We start from the raw sequence: 19,204 nt of genomic DNA, 5'->3' as shown, positions 1-19,204 counted from the left end.
AGGCAGGCTGATTAAAAGGCTTTTCTTTACCCTGCATAGCTCTGGGCTTATGTGTTTCTACTCTTGTTCTCAAGGTTCACCACCAAGTTCCGTCCGAAGCTTCACACAGACAGTGCACGGATCCATTTATACCAAAAAAAAATGCTGGTGAGAAGAAATGAAAGAAGTCAGGGAAGGGAATTGTAACATGGTGCTTTTCTTGAAGCCACATCTCAGTGCTTTCCTCCTCTGGCTCCCCTCGGCAGGGTTAACTGTGGGGAAGGCTTTCTGCGCCCTCTCTTGCAGTGTATCTTCTCCGTGTCCAAGTTTAGTTTGAACGTTTGCATTGTTTATAGAGTTCAGCAGGAGGTGATTTAGGATGGAGCTCCCCGCCACGGCAGTATTGGTATTAGAAACGCCATGTTACAGCCTGTGTGTTTGACTTCTCCGGAGTCAGGAGTTATGTGAAGCTGCCACAGTTTCCTTGGAGTGGATGTCCGTCTTTGACACAAAACTGTGGACTTTTAACCGTCTGTATTTAGGAGCAGGCCCAGCTCAGGGCCAGGGCTGTGGGGAGGGACTTTGGCAGAGCTGCAGAGGGAGCAGTCTTGCCAGCCCTTGCCCACATCCCTCTTTGGCTCTTTTCCTTGTTCTTGTCTCTTGCTTCTCGTGAGTGCTAAAGCCTGGGCGAAAGAGAGGGGAAAGAGCCTTTCCTATCTGGGAAGTGATGATTAACGATGAGAAACAGTGACCCTTACGCCAAGAGAACCACTTGTTCCTGCTTGATTTCAAACCCTTATATGAGTAACTGAAATGCTGCCCAAGGGAGCTGTATTTACTTTTTTTTTTATTACTTCTCACTGAAGCACTTTCTTTGCCTATATTCAGGCCCTGTATGTGGATTTGGAGATGACTGATACATAACACTACCAGAAAGTCAAAAGTTGCTTCCTTTGTTCTCCTCTGTTGGGACAGATTGATGGGGGAGCGTTGCAAGTCTTTGTTTGTACCTAATACTCTTACAGATAGTTCTCTGTGCCGAGGAAGGTGAATTGGTTCCATTTTCTACTATGAAGAAAAAAAACGCTGGACAAATTGCCTATGTGGGAGAGCAAAAGCAGTCCCTACGTAAAGTCTGGTATCTTGCCCACTCACTTTCCTTCTGAAAAAGTAACGCACGTTTGCAAATTGGAAAAATCTGCTCTTTGTGAAGAAGTGATCCTGCACAATTCCAGGTCCCGAGAGCTCAGGGAATGGCTTCTTTGAAGCCTGCCCACACAGGATGCCTCTTTCTGTTGTGTCCCGTAGGGCTTGCCTGCTTGTGGAGCTGGTCCGATTGACTCCATGTGCGGATGCTTAGTCTGGAATAAATCAGGATTGACTCTTTATGTGCCAGCAAACATGTAGCCTGTTTGATATCACTTTTTCTTTTTTAAAGTATACATTCATTACACAATCTTCACAAACTTTGCTTACATCAACAAAAATAATTCCTCACACCAAAGTCAAAATGGTATCATCACAACACTGAGAAAGCTGGACGGTTTACACAGGCTCCACCCCTTGTTCCTTTACAACATTTGTATCTCTCAAGCCCAGACATTGTGAAGGTTTTGTGAAATCTCATGAAAACCTGAGTCAGGGCTGCTTTTACTGTGAGGATGATGGCTGAATGGGAGAAGAAGTTGCTGCTTGCAATGTCTCTAACCAGGGTTGATAAGGTTACATGTGCCTTTCCTCATCCCTGCAGTATTTTAGAAGAAATTGGACCTTGGGGTGGGGGTGGAGAAGAGAAAATGGGGGGATCGGGCTGGCTTTAAGTGAAGAAGCATAAAATAATTATTAAATGATGGCTAGGTCATGCTGCAGAAACTAGTGGGAAATTAACCCTCTATGTATCCTCTTTTGCAGACCACAAGGACACTTGCAGATATGTGTTGCTGTCAGTTTTGAGTTCCCTCCCTATGGTTCCTGGTAGGAGTGCTTTTAATAGCCTCCCACCCACTTCCCTGGGGCTATGCAATGGTATTTATGGCCTCCCTGGGATTGCCTTCCTCCAGGTGCATGAAGAAGAAGACAGAGTGCAGATTCAGCACGTAGCTCCTGACAGCTGGGGCTGACGGGTCAGGAATGCAGTCCTGACAGCTGGAATTGGACTGAAAGCATACTGGAAGCACGGTGGGGAGGCCAGGAGGGGAGAGCAGGCAAGAGAGGCTGTGTGGAGAGATGGACAAACGCACACATGCCGTGTGCATGCGCGTGTAGAAAGAGCCTGCAGCGACCTTAGATTGCTCACGCTCCCTTTCTTCCACTTCCATTGTGTTTTGTTTCATGTTCTCTCAACTGCCTGCAGCATTTTCAATAAATGTGTGTGCACATCTTTGCACAACCGTTGTAGTGACACCTGGCAGAGCCATTAGAGCTGAGGCTCAGCATTTCCATTAAAAACGCCACCCCTCATCCCACCTCCGCATTTATACAGGTTTATGAATGTGATGTAATGCTTCCTATAACTCAGCGATTCAAAACCTGTGGGCAAGTTGGTTTCTACCCTTGCCACTCTTGTGCCAAGGTGCGTCAGTCATAATTTGTGTCATGGGAGATATGGGAGATGGTTCCCTGATGTTCTTAAAGTAGTTAACCTGAAATCAAATTGCCTAGAATTGGCCACTGCTTGTTACAGATGATGATGTTCTGGTCAGGGTTTCTTTCTTTCTTTTTTTTTTTCTAAATTAAAGTGTGAGGACTGGTCCAGTGGTCAGACATAGTTCCGAATCTTTTCACCCCATGGAAGCTGCTTCAAATTGAGCGTTAGCTGGAAACACCTTGAAATGTTGCAACAAGGCTGTGCAATGGTTTGCGTGAAACCAGTTTGTTGGTCTTGGAGTAATTCCTAGAGGGTCAGGTAGGCAATTGGTATGAGTCTGCAATGGTGGTGGTGAGCAAGGCTTGTGAGAGTCACTGTGAGAGACATGGAAGCTGGTCTGTCAAGGCAGAGATGTTCTGAATTGGTTTTGTGTTGGAGCTTGGGTTACTACTGTTGCTTATGCAGGTGAAATATTTTTGGCCTCCAGGCTTGACAAGACAGTACTCTTTGCTAGCAATGAGTGCTGAGGGACAGAAGGCCCAGGCTGGAGAGGAGGGAGAGGGTAGAAAAACCTCTTTAAAAAATATTTATTAAAGAAAAAAAAGTTAAAAGTGCATATGCTGTGTGCACATACAAAAGCAGGTGGAGGCATTGGGTAGGTGAGGGACAGAAACCAACTGTGGAGCTGAGTGCTTTTGTTGTTTGTGTGCTCTTTTAAGTCAGACGTCCCCTGCAGTTAATTCCATCCACCGCTCTTCAGCCCTCCCTCTGCCAGACCAACAACAAAAACCCCAACTCCTGAAAAAACAAACAGGCAGAGGAACCTGGACCAAAGCCAGACCTTTGCATGTCAAGCTCAAGTGCAAAATGAATATTTCACAGCTGTGTTTTAAAGCCCTGGAATGAAGACTTTGCAGTGGAAATGCTGACAGTGCCTTAAGTAGAATAGTATACTGTAATTAGTGTTGTGTTTAAGGTGCCAAACGAAGCAGAGCAAAATGTAAAACTTAAAGCCTTTGTTTTTCTGCAGCAGTAACAGGAGGTCAGACAGTGTGTTCAGATGGTGGATTAGAGCCTACAATGTGTGCGCTGGTCCCCAGAGGTTAAACGTGCTTCTTCGCGGCAGGGCTCAGGAGCAGCAGGAGAGATGTACAAACAGGGCCAGCTGTGAGATTTGGCATGTTGGATCAAATTTCCCTTATGTAAGAAATAGATGGCTATTTCTTAAATGCTGACACTCACAATGTACAGCTACGATGCATTTTCACGTATCAGATGCCAGAGTGCATTGAAATGACTTTGCTGTGTTGCAGCATGGAAAACACGTTGGAGTGTGTGTAGCGGTGCTGAAAGCCCTGGGAGCAGAATATAGGGAGTGCTGTTGTGAAACACGGGCCCACTTTTGGAGTTCCCTGTGGCAGTGTATTTCCAGGACTGAAGGGTATTGGGGTCTCAAGTCAAGCTGTTAAAGCTTTTTTTTTTTTTTTTTTTAAAGGCAAAAGGAACAGATGATTTTGTAGCCACTCATCAGACAAGATAGTAACTGATTACTTGATGTGCTAGGGAAGGCTTTCCAAAGGAATACTCATGGATGATGTATCTGGGATTTCTGTGTCGACCACTTTCTCAGCAATGCGTGCCTTTGCACATACATTATTAATATGCCCACATTCAGGCAGGAGAGGGATGAGGGCAGGCACATTGTGCAGTGCACGATAGATGAACTCTGGATGTTGTCTTTTCATGCTGACTCGATCCTGCTAGTTAATTAAATGGATTCAAATGTTAACTGTGTTATACACAGGCCCATGGGAAGACTTTTAAAATAGAACTTGTCTGCATGTGGGCATTTATTGAAGTAGCCATTCTGGAGTGGAATGGAATAATTGTGCTGCAAGAACTCCCTCTAAGGATGCTCTTGTTCATGAGTAAGTGCTCACAAAAGCATGGAGAGGAACGGGGAAGTTGAAATCAAACTGTTGATTCAATAATAGGGTTTCCCTTTCCATAGGGGAGCAGAGAGGAGAGAATGGGGGTACGTTTCCCAGCACAAGGCAGCAGGAGTTCTTATCTGTGACTTTGAGTACAGTGACCTCTTTACTGCTGTCTGTAAATGACCTTAGATGTCAAAAAGGTGTAGCGAGTGTAAGATATCAATGGGAAAAAAGAATGGAGAACAAACCAGAAGACTGTATTATTCTGCTCTATAAATGCTTGTTGTGACCACACCTTGAAAGCTGTTTCCTCTTTAATCTCGGAAAGGATATAGTGGACCTGAAGGAGGTTCACAGAAGGGCATCAGAGCTGATCAAAGATATGAAATGGTTTTCAGGAGAGCTGTAAACTGAGTAAGTGAAGACTCTTGTACTTGGAACATAGATGACTTGGGGTGATAGCATAGCTTCTTACAAAATCATGAGGCACCTAAAAATGTTGTGGGGGTTGACTGTTGACTCTATCTGTACAAGAACTAGGATACACCAAATGAAACCGATAGAAGTCAGGTTTAAAACAAGCAGTGAAAGACGGTTCTTCTTGCAACATGTACCAGACTATGGAGTTCCTTGCCAAAAGATGTTGTGAATGCTAGACTTTTAAAGACATAGTGTTTAAGTTCATGGTAGAAAACTCTACTGAAATAGGTTAAAAACTGAGATGTTGTTGGGTTTGAGACTGGGAGATTGACAGAAGGTGAGGAAGAATCAAATTTGCATTCCCTGCTCCTAAACTTTATCCATACATTTGTTTATAATACCTTTCTTCCTGACTTTTCTCCTTCACTTACGGCTGCAAATGGAAACAGGGACCAGGGCTGGATACTGGTCTCTGATCCATGAAGTCTGGAACAGAGACATCTGCTTGCTGGACATGGTTTTGCCAAGCAGTAGCCTTCTGTCTAATGCCATAGGTACTGTGGCATATGGGCAGCCCTGTATAGTAACTCCAGTTTTCTCCCCTTGATGGTCTCTTTGAGCACGGGAAAGTTGTGTGTATTCTCTCAAATGCTTTGCTTCTTTAGTTCCATGCTTAAAGAAATTGCATTTGTAGAGAATGATGAGTTTTTGGGCCCAGAAGAAACATGGATAGCATCAGAAGGCAGGAGCTGAGGTGATCAAGTCAGAAAATTCTTTGATTTCTTGAGCATGTGAGTATGGGGTAGAGGGGCTGAAATACTACTGAACCCCTGCTTAGTCTTCTGCTGGCTTGAGGAGGGTGATGGGGTGAGTGGCAGCATCATTCAGCTTACAGTTGAAACTCCTTAAGAGATGTCTCACGTTAAAAATGGGTTTCTCCTGAAATTCTCTTTTCCTCCCTTTCTCTAAGGTGAAGCCAGACTGCAGAAGTCTGATGGTGGGCAAGCAGGTATAGACACAGGAGCTCCCAGCCAGTAAAACAGCTGTAGGAAGAGCACCACTGAGCTCAGGTCAGGCAGGACAGCCACTGTGGCTTGGTTGCCCCCTTTGGCACCCGTTCTGGTGGAAATCATTGCTGCGCTTGGTGCGTTTACTATCATTTTCTAAGAGCGTGCTGCCTAGATGTGCAGGCCACAGCGTTTGCCTCCTGTACCTCCTGCCTGGCTTTGCAGTGTGGTGCAAAGGGATGCAAACCATGGGAAGGAGGACAGTGTTTGCAGGGTAGTGAAGCTGGGCTGATCCTTCAAGGACTTCCGTGTTGTCCTTTTAGCAAGTGGAAACGATTGCTTGTGGTAACTTCTCAGAACAACAGAAGGAGCTCACGCAAGTACGAAACCTGCTCTCCGAGAGCTGGGAGCAGCTGGTCATGTATCTTGTTTCCTGAAAAGACAAGCACGTCTGGCAGGGACTTTCTAGACCAGCCTTTCCGAAAGGATCATCTATCTGTACCTCAGTAGTAAGGCAGAGGTGGCGTGGTTTTGTCACACGAGTGTGGGCCTTCCCCTCGTGCTGTGTGGGACTGTGCCTGAGGGAAGCAAGGGCTGCTCTCGGACGTGCCCTTCAACTTCCAGGTGGGATTGGGCTGCAGCAAAGCCCCTCTCCCTGGGAGGGCATGGCAGCCTTGAATACCTGTCAGTGTCTTGAGTCCTGCAGCCCAGGACTCTGCTGGTCTGGTCCTAGCAGGTGTGGGACCTATCTGACGGTCTTGCAATCTGACATGGAAGGAAGAGGGTTGGTGATCTGTTTAGGCACTAAAATTTCTTTACATGTTGGTGCAACTCCAAGCAGCCAAATTTAGATTTAAGCCTGTAAAATGGGTGAATATCAGTTTTTGCAAGACAGGTGTTAGCTGCGTAGCTGATTCTAGCTTTGGTGCCTAAGACTGTGTATTGAGCCTTCAAATTTGAAAAAAGGTTGACCTTGAAGTAATGAAGATAAGGTGATTACAGGTAGCATAGTTGCAATGCAAAGTGAGCTGCGTTGCATGCAGGTCGATGCAGTAATGCTTGAAAAATCACTTAGAGGACCTTGACTGAAAGTGCCAAATATTATTAATAGAAGCCTTGTAACAAATGTGGATAGCCAGCCTCCTCTCTGCGCCTCTCATCTGGGTGTACAAAATGACATCTTGCATTTGTGTCCAGGCTTAGATGAGGGTGGTGAGGTGGCCTATTGATCACATGTGAAGGCCAGAGCAAGGAGCGACATGTCTGATGACTGTGGGAAGCAAATTTGTCCAACGTGGGAGCTATTGGTACTGAACATGATGTCTCAGGTCTGCTGGGGGAAATCTCCAAGTCCTGTGATTATCTCAGATCAGACTTGGAAAGGTGTGGAAGGTATTTTTGAGTGGGATGTGCTGAAGAGGCTTGTCTGAATGGCAGTGGTTATGGACATGTAGGACTGGGAGGCTGTGCTTGCCGCAGGAGGAAGTGGGTTCCTATCTTGCTGTAAGTTGTAACTTCAGAAGTGGGATAGTGGTGGACTTGTATCAACAAATTTGCTCTTTGCTGACAAAACTGAATTCTAGTTTGGGAAGTTAAAGTCAGTGTACTACTGCCCTAATTTACTATATGAATAATTTCTTTGTTTTAGCTGGCAAGTTGAGAGGAATCTAATTTGTACTGCATGGTTGCCTATTGCTTTTTTTTCTGTGAAATGTTTTTATTCTTCTGTCAAGTTTTGTGGAAGTGACTGACTATATCTTGCCCTCATGTCACCTAGTCTGGAGGTTGGTCGTTGGGATAAAGCTGTGGTGTATTGTGGGCAGGGTGATGGGAGTGGAGCTCACAAGTATTCTAAGATCAAATTTTAAATTTGTGTGTACTCCTTTGTGAAGCAAGTTGGTTTTAATACTCAAGGATTATCACATGGAAGTGTTGTAAGAGCATCCATTGGATAGGCTCATGGTATTGCTTTTCAGATTCTTTACGTTGGCAGGGTATTACAGCTAAGACTAGGTGCAAAAAGGGGGAAGCCTTTTTCAGAAAATTAATGATGAGTCTCTGGACACAGCTATCTGTTTCTGTGGCTTTAGGTCCATCAATGCCAGTGGTATGGCTTTGATAGCTGTTGTCTTTTTCCAATGGAATGAGTGATCTGTTGGAGGCCAGAAGATGCTCGCTGGCAGTAGAATAATTTGACCTGAAGACTGAGCTACTCCTTTTGCGTCAAGCTGTGTGCCGACCATAGGAGAAAGGTGGACTTTCCACCTGCTGGCATTGTCACAAGTAGTCTATTGGCAGAGCAGCATGAGGCCTCCACAGACCCTAGAGTCCGAGAGGAAGCTGGAGCAAGTATGATGTTGTCCTGTTTGTGGGGTGAGAGTGCCAAATGAATCAGTTGGTGCTCTTGCTCAGTTTCTCTCAGTCTTAAAGACAAGGATGGGACAGATCTTCCCACACCACCAAGTACAGGGTGGGTTTTAGAGGTACAACTGGATTGATGTAGATGCCAATAAAAGGCAACTGTTTTTCTTTTCCCTGGCTTTGAGCTTGCTGTGGCTTCCCCAGGCTGGCAAACAGAAAACAAAAACTACAACATGTTTCTCTGCTGGTTTGGCCTGCGGGGCAGGCTTTGCCATGCTGGTGCTGACACATGGGAAGTGGTGGAGGGTGGCATTGGGACAAGTGGGATGAGGGATGAAGAGATTGTCCCCTCCAGAGCAGGCAGCTGTAAGATCAGCTCAGCTGTGGTGTCAGACTGCATGCTGATAGGCTTGATAGACATCCTTGCAGAGCAAAAATGTACCAGTTAGTGAAAGTAGGCTGCTGAATTGCTGCTGAATAGCTGCATAGCCAAGGTCAAGCCATGCCTTTTAGGACAGTTCCAATTACAGCCAGCCTGAGCTAAAGCCTGTGCTGAGCAACCTAAGCACAACATTGCTAAATTGATGTTTGCTGACAGCATCAAGTAATTGGTGCCTTATCTAGATCAGAGCAATTGAATGACACATGCCTCTTCCACTTCCTCCTTTGCTGTAGGAATGTGGTTTCTGTAGGAATTTAGTTTGATGCGTTGCAAACTGCTGGTATGAGCTAGAGTCTCAGCAGTAGAAGTATTGAGTTCTTTCTCTGCATTTGTGAGGCTGCTTTAAAAAAAGTGTATTTTGAAGTATTGTTAATGAGCCTGGAAGAGTAGACGTCCCCCTATCCTCTCTTATTCCTTCCACCCTCAACATTTTTGTTCCAACATTAGGTTAGAACAAAACTATTTCTTTTTTTTACCAGTGGATCAGTAAATGCATTTTTAATTGCATGTTCTTATACTTAACAAAAATCCAGTGAAGTTTTGTAAAAGCCATGTTTCCAGAGATACTAATTTTGCAAGGGAACGGGACAATTTGATGTTCCCTCATACCACCTCAAAATATCCAGGGTATATTATTACTAAAAGGGAAAAAGTACCAAGTTGTTCCATGGACTGGGATATGAAATCTTCCACTTCCCATGTCACTGGTTTGAAGACAGGCCAAATTTGAACTAGCCGAAGCATGGATGGCTCACTCTAAGTGGTGGCACCTCAGCCCTGCTTTACGTGTTGAAGCAAGGTGGTTCTTTGTGTGGTGTTACTTCTGTCACCTTCGCTAGAAACCTGGGCCATGAGCTCCTTGAGACCTTGGGTCTGGTAAGCTGCATGTCAGGGTGACATGGGGAACCTGCCCTGCCCTTGCCTTTTGTGCACCATGTTGGTGTAAATATGAGATGTTAATCTTCAGGGCAGCTATTAAAGATAGTAGTAATTATTACATTAGTAACTTCTTATGCCACGTCCATGCCCTTAAGGCCTTAAGCAAATATAACTTAGATGATGATAATTAAAAACAGAAGACTGTGACCCAGTAAAATCCATGAGTTTGGCAGGGACAGCAATGCTGAGGAGGAGTGTATGCATCAAATATATAATAAATGAAATCAAGCTGTGTGAATGTAAAGGAAAGAGAATATTTTCGTGTCGGTCAAAACAACTCCAGGGCTGAGAAATTGTTTGTGCTCAGAGGTTGAATCCTTTCATGCCACAAACCAGATTTTGTGCAGTGTAATCTCACTGCAACCTTTTGCTTAGGTCTAATTGCTAAATTCTGATGCTTTCTGTGATGGGGAGTGCTCCCCAAAATGTTGTGTCATGTCCATCTGTCCCTCTCCTTTCCCCTTTTGTTTTTGCTTTTCCCGTCTTCTTGCTGCAGAGGCCCGATTATGAATCTTCATATCTTCTGAGTAGCTCTTCCTAGTTGCATTTATTTTCCTAAAAATAGTTGAGGTCTTTGCTTGGAGGGGAAGGAAAACATTTTTGGATTACTGTCTTTTGCATGGGTCATTGGCATGCGGGCTTATGAACCCAGTCATGTAAGCTATTCTGTCACTTGAGATTCCTGGGGAGGGCTGCCCTGGTCCATTAGATGTGGTTTTCAGTTCAAGCACTGTGGGTAAAAATTGACTATTTAGTTCCTAGGAATACAGGGCTGGGACCAGCCTGAACCTTCTGTGATGGATGGTGGAGGTAATGGGTCAACCTGGAAATGTTTTTTTGGGAAAGAGCTCTGGAGAAAGTGGTTAGCTGCTCTTGTTGGGAAGATGAGAATCGTTGGGCAGTGAATATGCATCTCAGCTTCTCACCAGTACTATCTGCTGCTTGCAATCCTCTGTCCTTGCAATACTTTGCAAGGCTCTGGAATAGACAAAGCAATTGATAACTCCTTCTCTGTACCCCAGCAGTATTTTACTGTGCATATGTTGAAAACTGAATAGGGTTGCTTCTGTGCCTGACTGCTTGTTGGTGAATTTCTAGGAGCTGTGATTCTTCTCGGTGCCACTGTGAAGCAGACCATCAGCATCTGTGGGTGGGTCCATTTGAACTGCACTCATATTTCATGATACTTCTTTTTTTCTTTTTCATATGCACTAGGTGACTTTGGAGAAGGTGTTGGGGATAACTGTGTCGGGAGGCAGAGGATTAGCCTGCGACCCGAGAACTGGCCTCGTTGCTTATCCAGCAGGGTGAGTCACTAACCGTGTTCTTCAAAGCTAAGATAAACCAGCACTGATGTATCAACATAAAGATTCAGAGTATTTCCACTATGGTCCTCTAAAAGGAGGCTATTTACCTCTCTTTTATCTTTTAAAACCAGGGAATTATGAGACTCTGCACTATTAGCGTAAGTGGCAAGGGAGAGGGATTGCATTTTACCTGTCAAGTTTTAACAGGATCCCTTTTAATGGAAATGCTCTCCCTCTTCTGTATCTAAACTGTATGTTAAGTTGTGGGCTTTTTAACTATACTCTATAGTGTAGTGAACTTGCACATAACTCCATGCAAAGCTCAAACCAGTGAGTACCTAATGGAGCAGGTGATGCTTTCAGTGAATTGACAAAGGCTTTCTTATATAAGCCCTGCAATTTATGACCTACCGCGTTTCTCATCCAAATGCAGAGACAGACTTCAAGCTGCCAGTCCCTTCCATGTGAGTTCTCTGGAGTGCAATACATATCTCAACCGTGTGCTAAGTCCAAATAGAGATATCCAGAAGGAGACTTTGATGGACAGCAAAGAGCTACCTAGAGAAAGTTGATAGCTGAGGGTTGGAGAGGTGGCTTTGTGAGTTGCATGTTTAGCAAAACATAGACATCTGAGAACAGATCCTGATCTCGCTGAAGGTGGAGCTCACCCAAAGGGCATGTACCTGTGGAGGAGCAGAGCATGGCAGAGTTGCTGGTCTGTGGAATGGGACTTTGAAAGAACATAGGCCCTGAAAAATTTCTGAGGGACTGTGAAAGAGGCAGGTAGAGGTCTCATAATAGATTGCATTTTGAAAAAGCTAGGGAGGAAAAATATTTTACCTTGCATGGCTGCTAAGATGGGGTATTTCTGTGATGAAGATGAAAAGATATGGTACTGTAGTGGAAGTTGATTGGGAAGGCAGAAGAGACACTCTTCATGAAAAACCTTCACTGCCTAAGGTAGTGCTATGTGGGGATACTCCAGCTGCCTGGGTTGTAGAATTCCGTATGAGCTTGGCTTTTATTCTGAGCTCGTTTATTTTGCTGTTCAGCAAGCTACAGGAGAAGATGAAGAGCAGTACCTCCAACTGACACTGCATAGGCGTAGTCTTAAGACATGAAAGCTGGAATTAGAAGAAAGTAACTTCCACAAGAATTATAGATGGAATTTTCCAGTGTACAAGAAACAGGCTAGCCAACCTTAAGGATTCTGTGTTTGTGGCCAAAATGAGAGATGGTGTCAGTAAAACTGGCTAGAAATTGTTGTCCTTCCTGCTGATACCCTAGTGCACAGAATCCCACAATCTTTGTGGTTGGGAGGGACCTCTTGAGATCATCTATGCCAACCGACTGCTCAAGCAGGGTCACCTAGAACAGGTTGCCCAGGACCGTGGTCAGGCAGCTTTTGAATATGTGCAAAGATGGAGCTCTCTGGGCAGCGTGTTCCAGTGTTTGACTACTTTCACTTTAAAAAGAAAAAAAGAAAAAAAAAAAGGAGAAAAAAAAGAATAAAAGAAAAGTGGGGTCTCTGTCCCCCCCGCTTGTGTTCAAATGTAATTTCCTCTGTTTTAACTTCTGCCCATTGCCTCTTGTTCTGTCAGTGGGCAATTGGTTAAGCTGAAGATAATTTGCAGTCTGCATCTGCACTTGACAGTGTCCTTTACGCTTGAACTCTTTAGAGCCAGGCAAATATATTCCAGTGTGTGTTGCCTCTTCCTCTGCATCTTTTCTGACACTGTGTTCATGTTTGAAGAGGGCAAGGAGAGAAGAAAACAAGTGCAGTGAACAGCCGTTTTGGGTTCTTGCATAGCTAAAGATAAATTAAATTTGCTAATAGCGGTGTCCTCTGATGAGCTTGTGCATGCGTAACATGGATTTAATCAAGCATGAGTACTCCTGGGAATTGTTTTGGGTAATTAAAAGGTTATGTGGTTCCTTAGGGCCTTACAGGGGAATTCCTGTTCTTACTTGTTGGTGGTAGCATCTCATGGCCTGCATGGAATATTCCAGATGTGTGTTGTAACAACTGAATGGCTTATATGACTTGCTGCTTCAGTGCCATGGTTGGCCTGTTTTGTGATGCTGCTCTGATTTTCCACAGTCAAGATGATCTCTAACAAATAAAACATTAATTAAGGAGTCAAAACACGAGAGGGGTGCTGGTGCAGACCTTACTAAGTGGTTGGAAGTTCAGTTTGTCATTGTTGTTGGTTGTTTTTTTTTCCTAATTTCCAGTGAATTTCTCTCACCTGTGTGATTTGCAAGAATCCTGGCATTTCTGGTTCATTTGCTTTGTTGTATTTATTTTTGTTCCTATTTGTTTGAATTTACTGGACACCAAAGCTTCTTACATGAGGCTGATGTAGCAGACTGGATATGGCTCATGCACAGTTGGTTCATGACCTGGCCATGCAACTTGGTCATCTTCAGCTGTGCTACAGGTACTCCAGTGATCTCCTCAGCCCTCTGCTTGTGTACTGAGGTTTTGCAATCCTGACATGCAGATGCTTTGCTCCTCCAGTCTGTCCTACCTCTAAAATCTGAATTTACGTAACAAATCTGTATTTTCCTAAGAACACTTTCAACATACCTAGATTCATTTGGTTGAGATCAAAACAGTTGCTCCAGGCATCCTGACTTCATCTGTGCCAGGCATACAAATAACTACGTGAATGAAGACTTGTGCATGAGAAAGTTTGGCCTTCCTTGAGCAGAATCTTAACTCTGGTCTCTAGTTTTCAATTTTTTTTTTCTTTAATATGATTGCTTTTCTGAATTTTCTCTTTCCTGGAGTTTCTGAATCTCATGAAAAAAGCAGTTCCCAGTGCATCCCAAGCTCATTCCAACTCCAGAGTGGTGCCAAAGAGCTGAGTGTTACGTTATTATTGCCTTTCCTTTTCACTGGCTTTTAAACCTTTCATCCTGTCTCTTCTTTGACCCTAATGAGGCTTTTCCTCTGGCAGTGTGTGACAGCAGCTTTGCTGACCCCAGTACTGTTTTGGTGGGATGCTTGTGTTATAGAAGGCTTTTTCTTCATGCTTTTTCTGCTAGGATTCTTCATGTCTGCCATAAAGGCTAAAGACACGAAATACTGCAGATATTCTAGGCCATCACCTTCGTATAAGACTGTTGTCTTTGGAGACAACATAGGAGAGAAAATTACATCCTCTCCAAAGGTCTTACAACTGCTGCTAGTACTCACCTGTTCTTATGTTGGTAAGTGAAATAACCCCAAAGTTGCTTAATTTGATCTCTGTTAGGGTTACGCAGTGAGTAATGAAGTTGATCTTGTGGGAGGAGTGAGGTGGAACAGAAATATACTGAATTTTTTCCTTCTTGTGACAGGACTGATGCTCTATTGTCCTTTTCTTTATTTTTTTTTTCTTCTTTGCTTTTTCCCTGCCCTTCTCTCATTTTGGTTTATTCTCTCTTTTTTTTTTTTTTTTTTTTCAGTAGCTAGTTGAGGTTCTGTTTCCTAGAAACAAGGGAAACAAAGCTAAGAAAATCCTCTGAGGATGACTAGCATTAAAAAAGGAAAAAAATAAAACCAAGGGGAGGGCAGTGTCTATCCATTTAAATTCTAGACCAGCTGCTCAGATAGCTGGAGTCAGCTTATCTGTTTAGGTGTTGTGTTTGCTGTTGTTTTTTAGGCCTCGTAGATTGGTCTTACTGACTGACTGATCCGTTTTGCTTCTCTTTATTCTTTTTTCCTTGGCTCTCAGTTGGTCATGATAGCTGGTTTGGAGCCTTGTCTTCACATGAGGCACTTGCCTGCTTGAGGGAGCAGCCGGTGCTCTTTCTTACATAGGAGCAGCAAAGGAGTGCTTTGTGCTCGTCAGCATGCAATGTCTTTTAAACACTATTCTGTTATTTTCTGACCAGCTTAAGCCTCTCTCTACCTCTGCTCATGGATTCCCAGCCATTCTGATTGAAGTCAGGGGTTTTTCACATTAGCGTTGCTTGCTAGGGAAATTGGTATTTGATGCATAGCCAATGTAATTTGATCAGTCTCAGCTTGCATGTTCTTCCCCTGGCCTTCAGATCCTTGCATAGCTCTTTACATACAGCAACTCCTGCTGAAGGCAGACATGGGTTTAATATAGTGAATCCTGTCTGAGACATAGCGAAATAAGTTTCTTTGGGTTTCTCTCAGAAATTAATGTAGCCAGTACAGACGCAGCCCTCTGGCTAGCTCTGTGTGTGCACAGTGCATCTGCTGAACAAATTATTTGGATGCCCCTATATTCTGTGCTATTTCAGAATGTATCACTCTTGTTTGTAGATAGGAAGGGAGAGACAATAAAAGAAGGAGCTATACAGTCTTCTATACTTAAGTACTGTGTGCACTTTTGGGCACCACAGTATAACAAGGATATAAAGCCGCTGGAGAGTGTCCAGAGGAAGGCTACAAAGTTGGTGAAGGGTTTGGAGGGGAAGCTGTATGAGAAGCTGCTAAAGTCACTGGGTTTGTTCAGCCTGGAGAAGAGGAGACTGAGAGGAGACCTCATGGCAGCTACAGCTTCCTCACAAGGGGAGGAGGAGGGGCAGGCACCAAACTCTTCTCTTTAGTGACCAGTGACTGAACCCAAGGGAATGGCAGGAATATGTGCCAGGGGAGGTTTAGGTTGGACATGAGGAAAAAACACATGGTGTGAACAATGGAGTTGTCATATGCAGGGACAGAAGTTGAACTCGATGACCCTTGTGGGTCCCTTCCAGTTCGGGACATTCTATGATTCTATAATTAAAGATAAGATGAAGTCTTTTTTCCTGCTGTTTTTTGCCACAAGATCTTGTTGAAGAGCTAGACTTGTACTTGCTTCAGCTCTATCACCTTGAGGGTTTTTTGAGATAGGACAACTAATATTCAGAACTGAATAGTGGTCTAATGTGTTCACAATCAGGAAACTGCACATCTGCCTGGGTTAAATTTTATTTTACTGCTCCTGAGCTGTGCCCATTGGATGTCAGCGCAGCAGCCACTCGTGTGCCAACCTGCACTGCAGCAGAGTCAAGCCACAGTCTCCTCGTTTCACTTTGTCTCCCGCAGTTTCACTCCTCAGTTGATTTGCAGTACTGAGTAGAAGCCTCTTAACTCTGTCAGCTCTTCTGAGTCATTCCCCTCCTGGCTTGCTGTCCACCGGCCCAGGGAGGGAAATGTCAGGTCCTGCACCAACAGGCCAGTGACCACAGTCTGTGTCACAGTGGAGGCAGGAAGGGGAGAAACACGGCGGGAAGTGAGGGAATTGGTTTTAATCCAGCCAGGAGTCTGCTCAGCACGTGTTGACCTGTCTCACATAATTGAGTGATAAATCCCACAGGAAGCTGAAAGAGCGAGGATTTTTCTTTTCCAGAAGTGGTTGTTGGTTTGCTCCCAAATACCTCTTTCCAGTTCTGGTAGATAGGCTGTAAGGCTAAGTGGTTTCCAGCCATCCACATGTGGAGTCTTTTGGAAAATTTTAATCATAATTTTCCATCATTATATAGATAGATTACTGCACAACATAATAAATTATAATCTTAGAACAATTTCCCTTTACTTTAAGCTGCATATGGCCTACAATGGAAGAATAACATTTAGGATAAACATTGCATAACTTTACCAGACACAATGTTGCCTTGCTCTTTGTTTCCTCTTTAAAGTGGAAGGCTTTGGTCAGTGGGGTACAGGAATGAATTGTGAGAGGCAGATCTAGTAGATGACTGCTGGTGAACAAGGCAAAGCACTGTTCTGTCAAGAGTTACAACCGTTGTGGCTAGGTTAGAATTGGTGGCTACATGGACAACAAAATCCTAATTTGTAAGATTACAAGTATTCTTGCCTTATTTCAGAGCATATTTTCCTTACCTAATTGATCACTTTGCTTGGATGCCACAAAGGTGGTTGCCTTTAGAAAGATGTAGGTACACAGAAGGAATTGACTTATTTATAGACCCAGTGTACCTTTTGATATATGTGCAGTTTGTGCAAAGCTCTGCTGCTCTGTGTGGGTACAGTTCTTAATTAATTTTTCCCTACAGCTGTTGAACTGTATCCCAAATGCAATTTCAATGGGTACAACAGGGACACTGAAATACTTGAACTCCTGGGTTGCCAGTAGATAGATCTAGTACTGTGGGTACTGGCTCCTTCTATTTTATTTGACCTAAACTTCTGAAGGAGAATTTTTGGGCCAACTTTGTATGTTCTTTTTCTAAAGGAGAATTCTGTAGTGTTGTAAAGACTACAGAAACCTACCTTAAAATGAAGATAATTTCTCATCTGTGGTTCAAAGCAAATTTCAGCATCTTTGGTCACACCAGAGGCAGCTTGCTTTATCCTCTTTAAAATGGGACAGTTGCCTTTCAAGACTTAGATGTCTTTACTCTCCCTGTATCCCAGGATTCTGGACTCTTAACGTGTTTCTTTTGTGAGCCTACTGTGCTTGTACCTGCCATCTGGGGGGAAGATTTTCTAGCTGGCACAACTGTGGTGTTGAACCCGGAAAGGAAGATAAGAAAATCCGCTTCATTGAGATTGTTAAACACAATTTGCATTGAAGAGCTGGGTTTGAGTTGGGCTATTACAACCAAACCAAACCAATTTTTCTGTGCCAAGAGGGAACAACTCCAGGTTTCAGTGTTCTGAAAGTGTCCAAAAAGATGATGAAAAGTAACCAAACCCTTCCTTCCCTTCCCTTTCCTTTCCTTGGCAATAGCAGAACTTTCAGAAAGAAGCAAGGATACTTTGTTTAACTCTTAATCTCTCCATTTTAAATACTCTGGAGGGAAGGGAACATATCTGCACTGAGACATGAAGACCTGAAACGTAAAATACTTCCTTGTACTCCTTGTTTTTATTAGCGTAGATTAGTCAGGGAGGGTGGGCTGAGGAAGGCTAATGCAGTCTTAGTTTCTGGCAAGTGAGCAACTCTTTGCACTTGGGACAAAAGAATGGAGATCCCCTCTGCAAGAGTGCTTTATTCTCAGGCCAAAGAATCATTACTTTGATGTTTTATTTTGCAGAGGTGGGTTTACAGGGGCTATGGCCTCTCCCCTGCTCTCTTGTTGTTCACCTGTGAGATTCACAGGTAATAATTCTGCAGTGCTGGAGCAATTGCCCTTTTCCCATCTAGGTAGCAGCTGGGTCCAGTCCTCAACTCGCATCATTGCACTTCAGACAGAAGAGACCCTGTCTAGTGGAGTAGGTGATATCTTACTGGTCTGAGCTGTTTCCACATGCCTGTAGAGCTAGGCAAGAATTTCTATGTTGTCTTTTGCTTGGTTCCCTTTTTTTGTGAGTGCTGGAGTCTCTTCCATGTTGCATCCATATGTCTCTAATAAGACTGCACCTAAAACATAGAGTTGTTTGCTGAATGGATGTGTATTGATCCAGTTTAGTTGTAATCTCACTTGGTTTGGCAGAAGAGGAGATGAAGAAGCAAAAGAAATGGTACTAGTGACCACCTAGAGCTGCAGGCAAACTCCATCCTTAGCAGAATGGAGTTGAGCCTGTCAAATTGACTTCCAGGCAGTTTCCATCAGCCAGCCCCCGTGTGTGTGTGTGGGGGGGGCTTTTGATGTCATGTCTAATTAATTTAAAATTATACCTGTGACAAACAACTGAGGATGTAATATTTGGTAGTCTTAAATAATGAGATAGCTGCAAAGCTCCAGACCTGCAGCAAACCCGCTGCCCAACAGAAAAAGGAGAAAAATAGGACAAAACCTCAAAATAGCTGCACAGAAAAGCTTCTTACTAAACAGAGGGAGGAGACTGTGTTTTAAGTCTCTGCCAAAAGTGCTGCCATTTGTGCTGCATGCCCTGAAGCCTGCAGCATTGGGGTGCTGTGAGACTGCTGGAGGGAAGGGGCTGGGAGTGTGAGCCCTTGACTCCAAGAGCTCAGCTGCTGCCTGAGGAGGTGGTTAATGCCATCTTTGTCAGGAGTGGAGTGAGTTGAAGCTCTTGTGGCGGACAGCGGGAATCTTGTGGGGTGCTGGACTATAGACCCTGTGTGACATTGGACCTTGTGTCTCACTTGGTATTGAAAAAATAGTCCAGGCAGTGCTGACTTTTGGTGTTGCCAGCTCCCTTTAAGACAAGCTGCCATCTTGTTATACGTAGAGCTGTTGTTTTGATGTACACACAGCTTCTGGTTACGTCTCCAGAGTGCCATATGTTAATCCAGCCTTCAGGTTACAAGGGGGTGGGTTGCTCTTCTGTAGCCAGCTGCTACAGCCTTGAGAGA

The 19,204-nt window shown here is 44.1% G+C and overlaps 1 protein-coding gene across 5 annotated transcripts in view; it reads left to right on the top strand.

Annotated features, from left to right (window-relative positions):
• Positions 1-19,204, top strand: part of MAPKBP1 (mitogen-activated protein kinase binding protein 1) — a 104,699-nt gene that overhangs the window by 21,089 nt on the left and 64,406 nt on the right. For 4 of the 5 annotated variants that reach the window (XM_082059347.1, XM_082059350.1, XM_082059346.1 and 1 more), the window contains exon 3: positions 10,885-10,976. In XM_082059347.1, coding sequence (XP_081915473.1) covers positions 10,885-10,976 — 92 coding nt within the window. Of the gene's footprint in view, positions 1-10,884; positions 10,977-19,204 lie in introns of those variants that run through there. The other variant, XM_082059349.1, reaches the window with a different exon arrangement.

This window comes from Streptopelia decaocto, assembly GCF_964273445.1.
Source record: "Streptopelia decaocto genome assembly, chromosome: 7".
NCBI classification, from domain to species: Eukaryota; Metazoa; Chordata; class Aves; order Columbiformes; family Columbidae; genus Streptopelia; species Streptopelia decaocto.
Note: the sequence above shows the minus strand (reverse complement) of the source record. Positions and strands in the feature narration are given on the sequence as shown.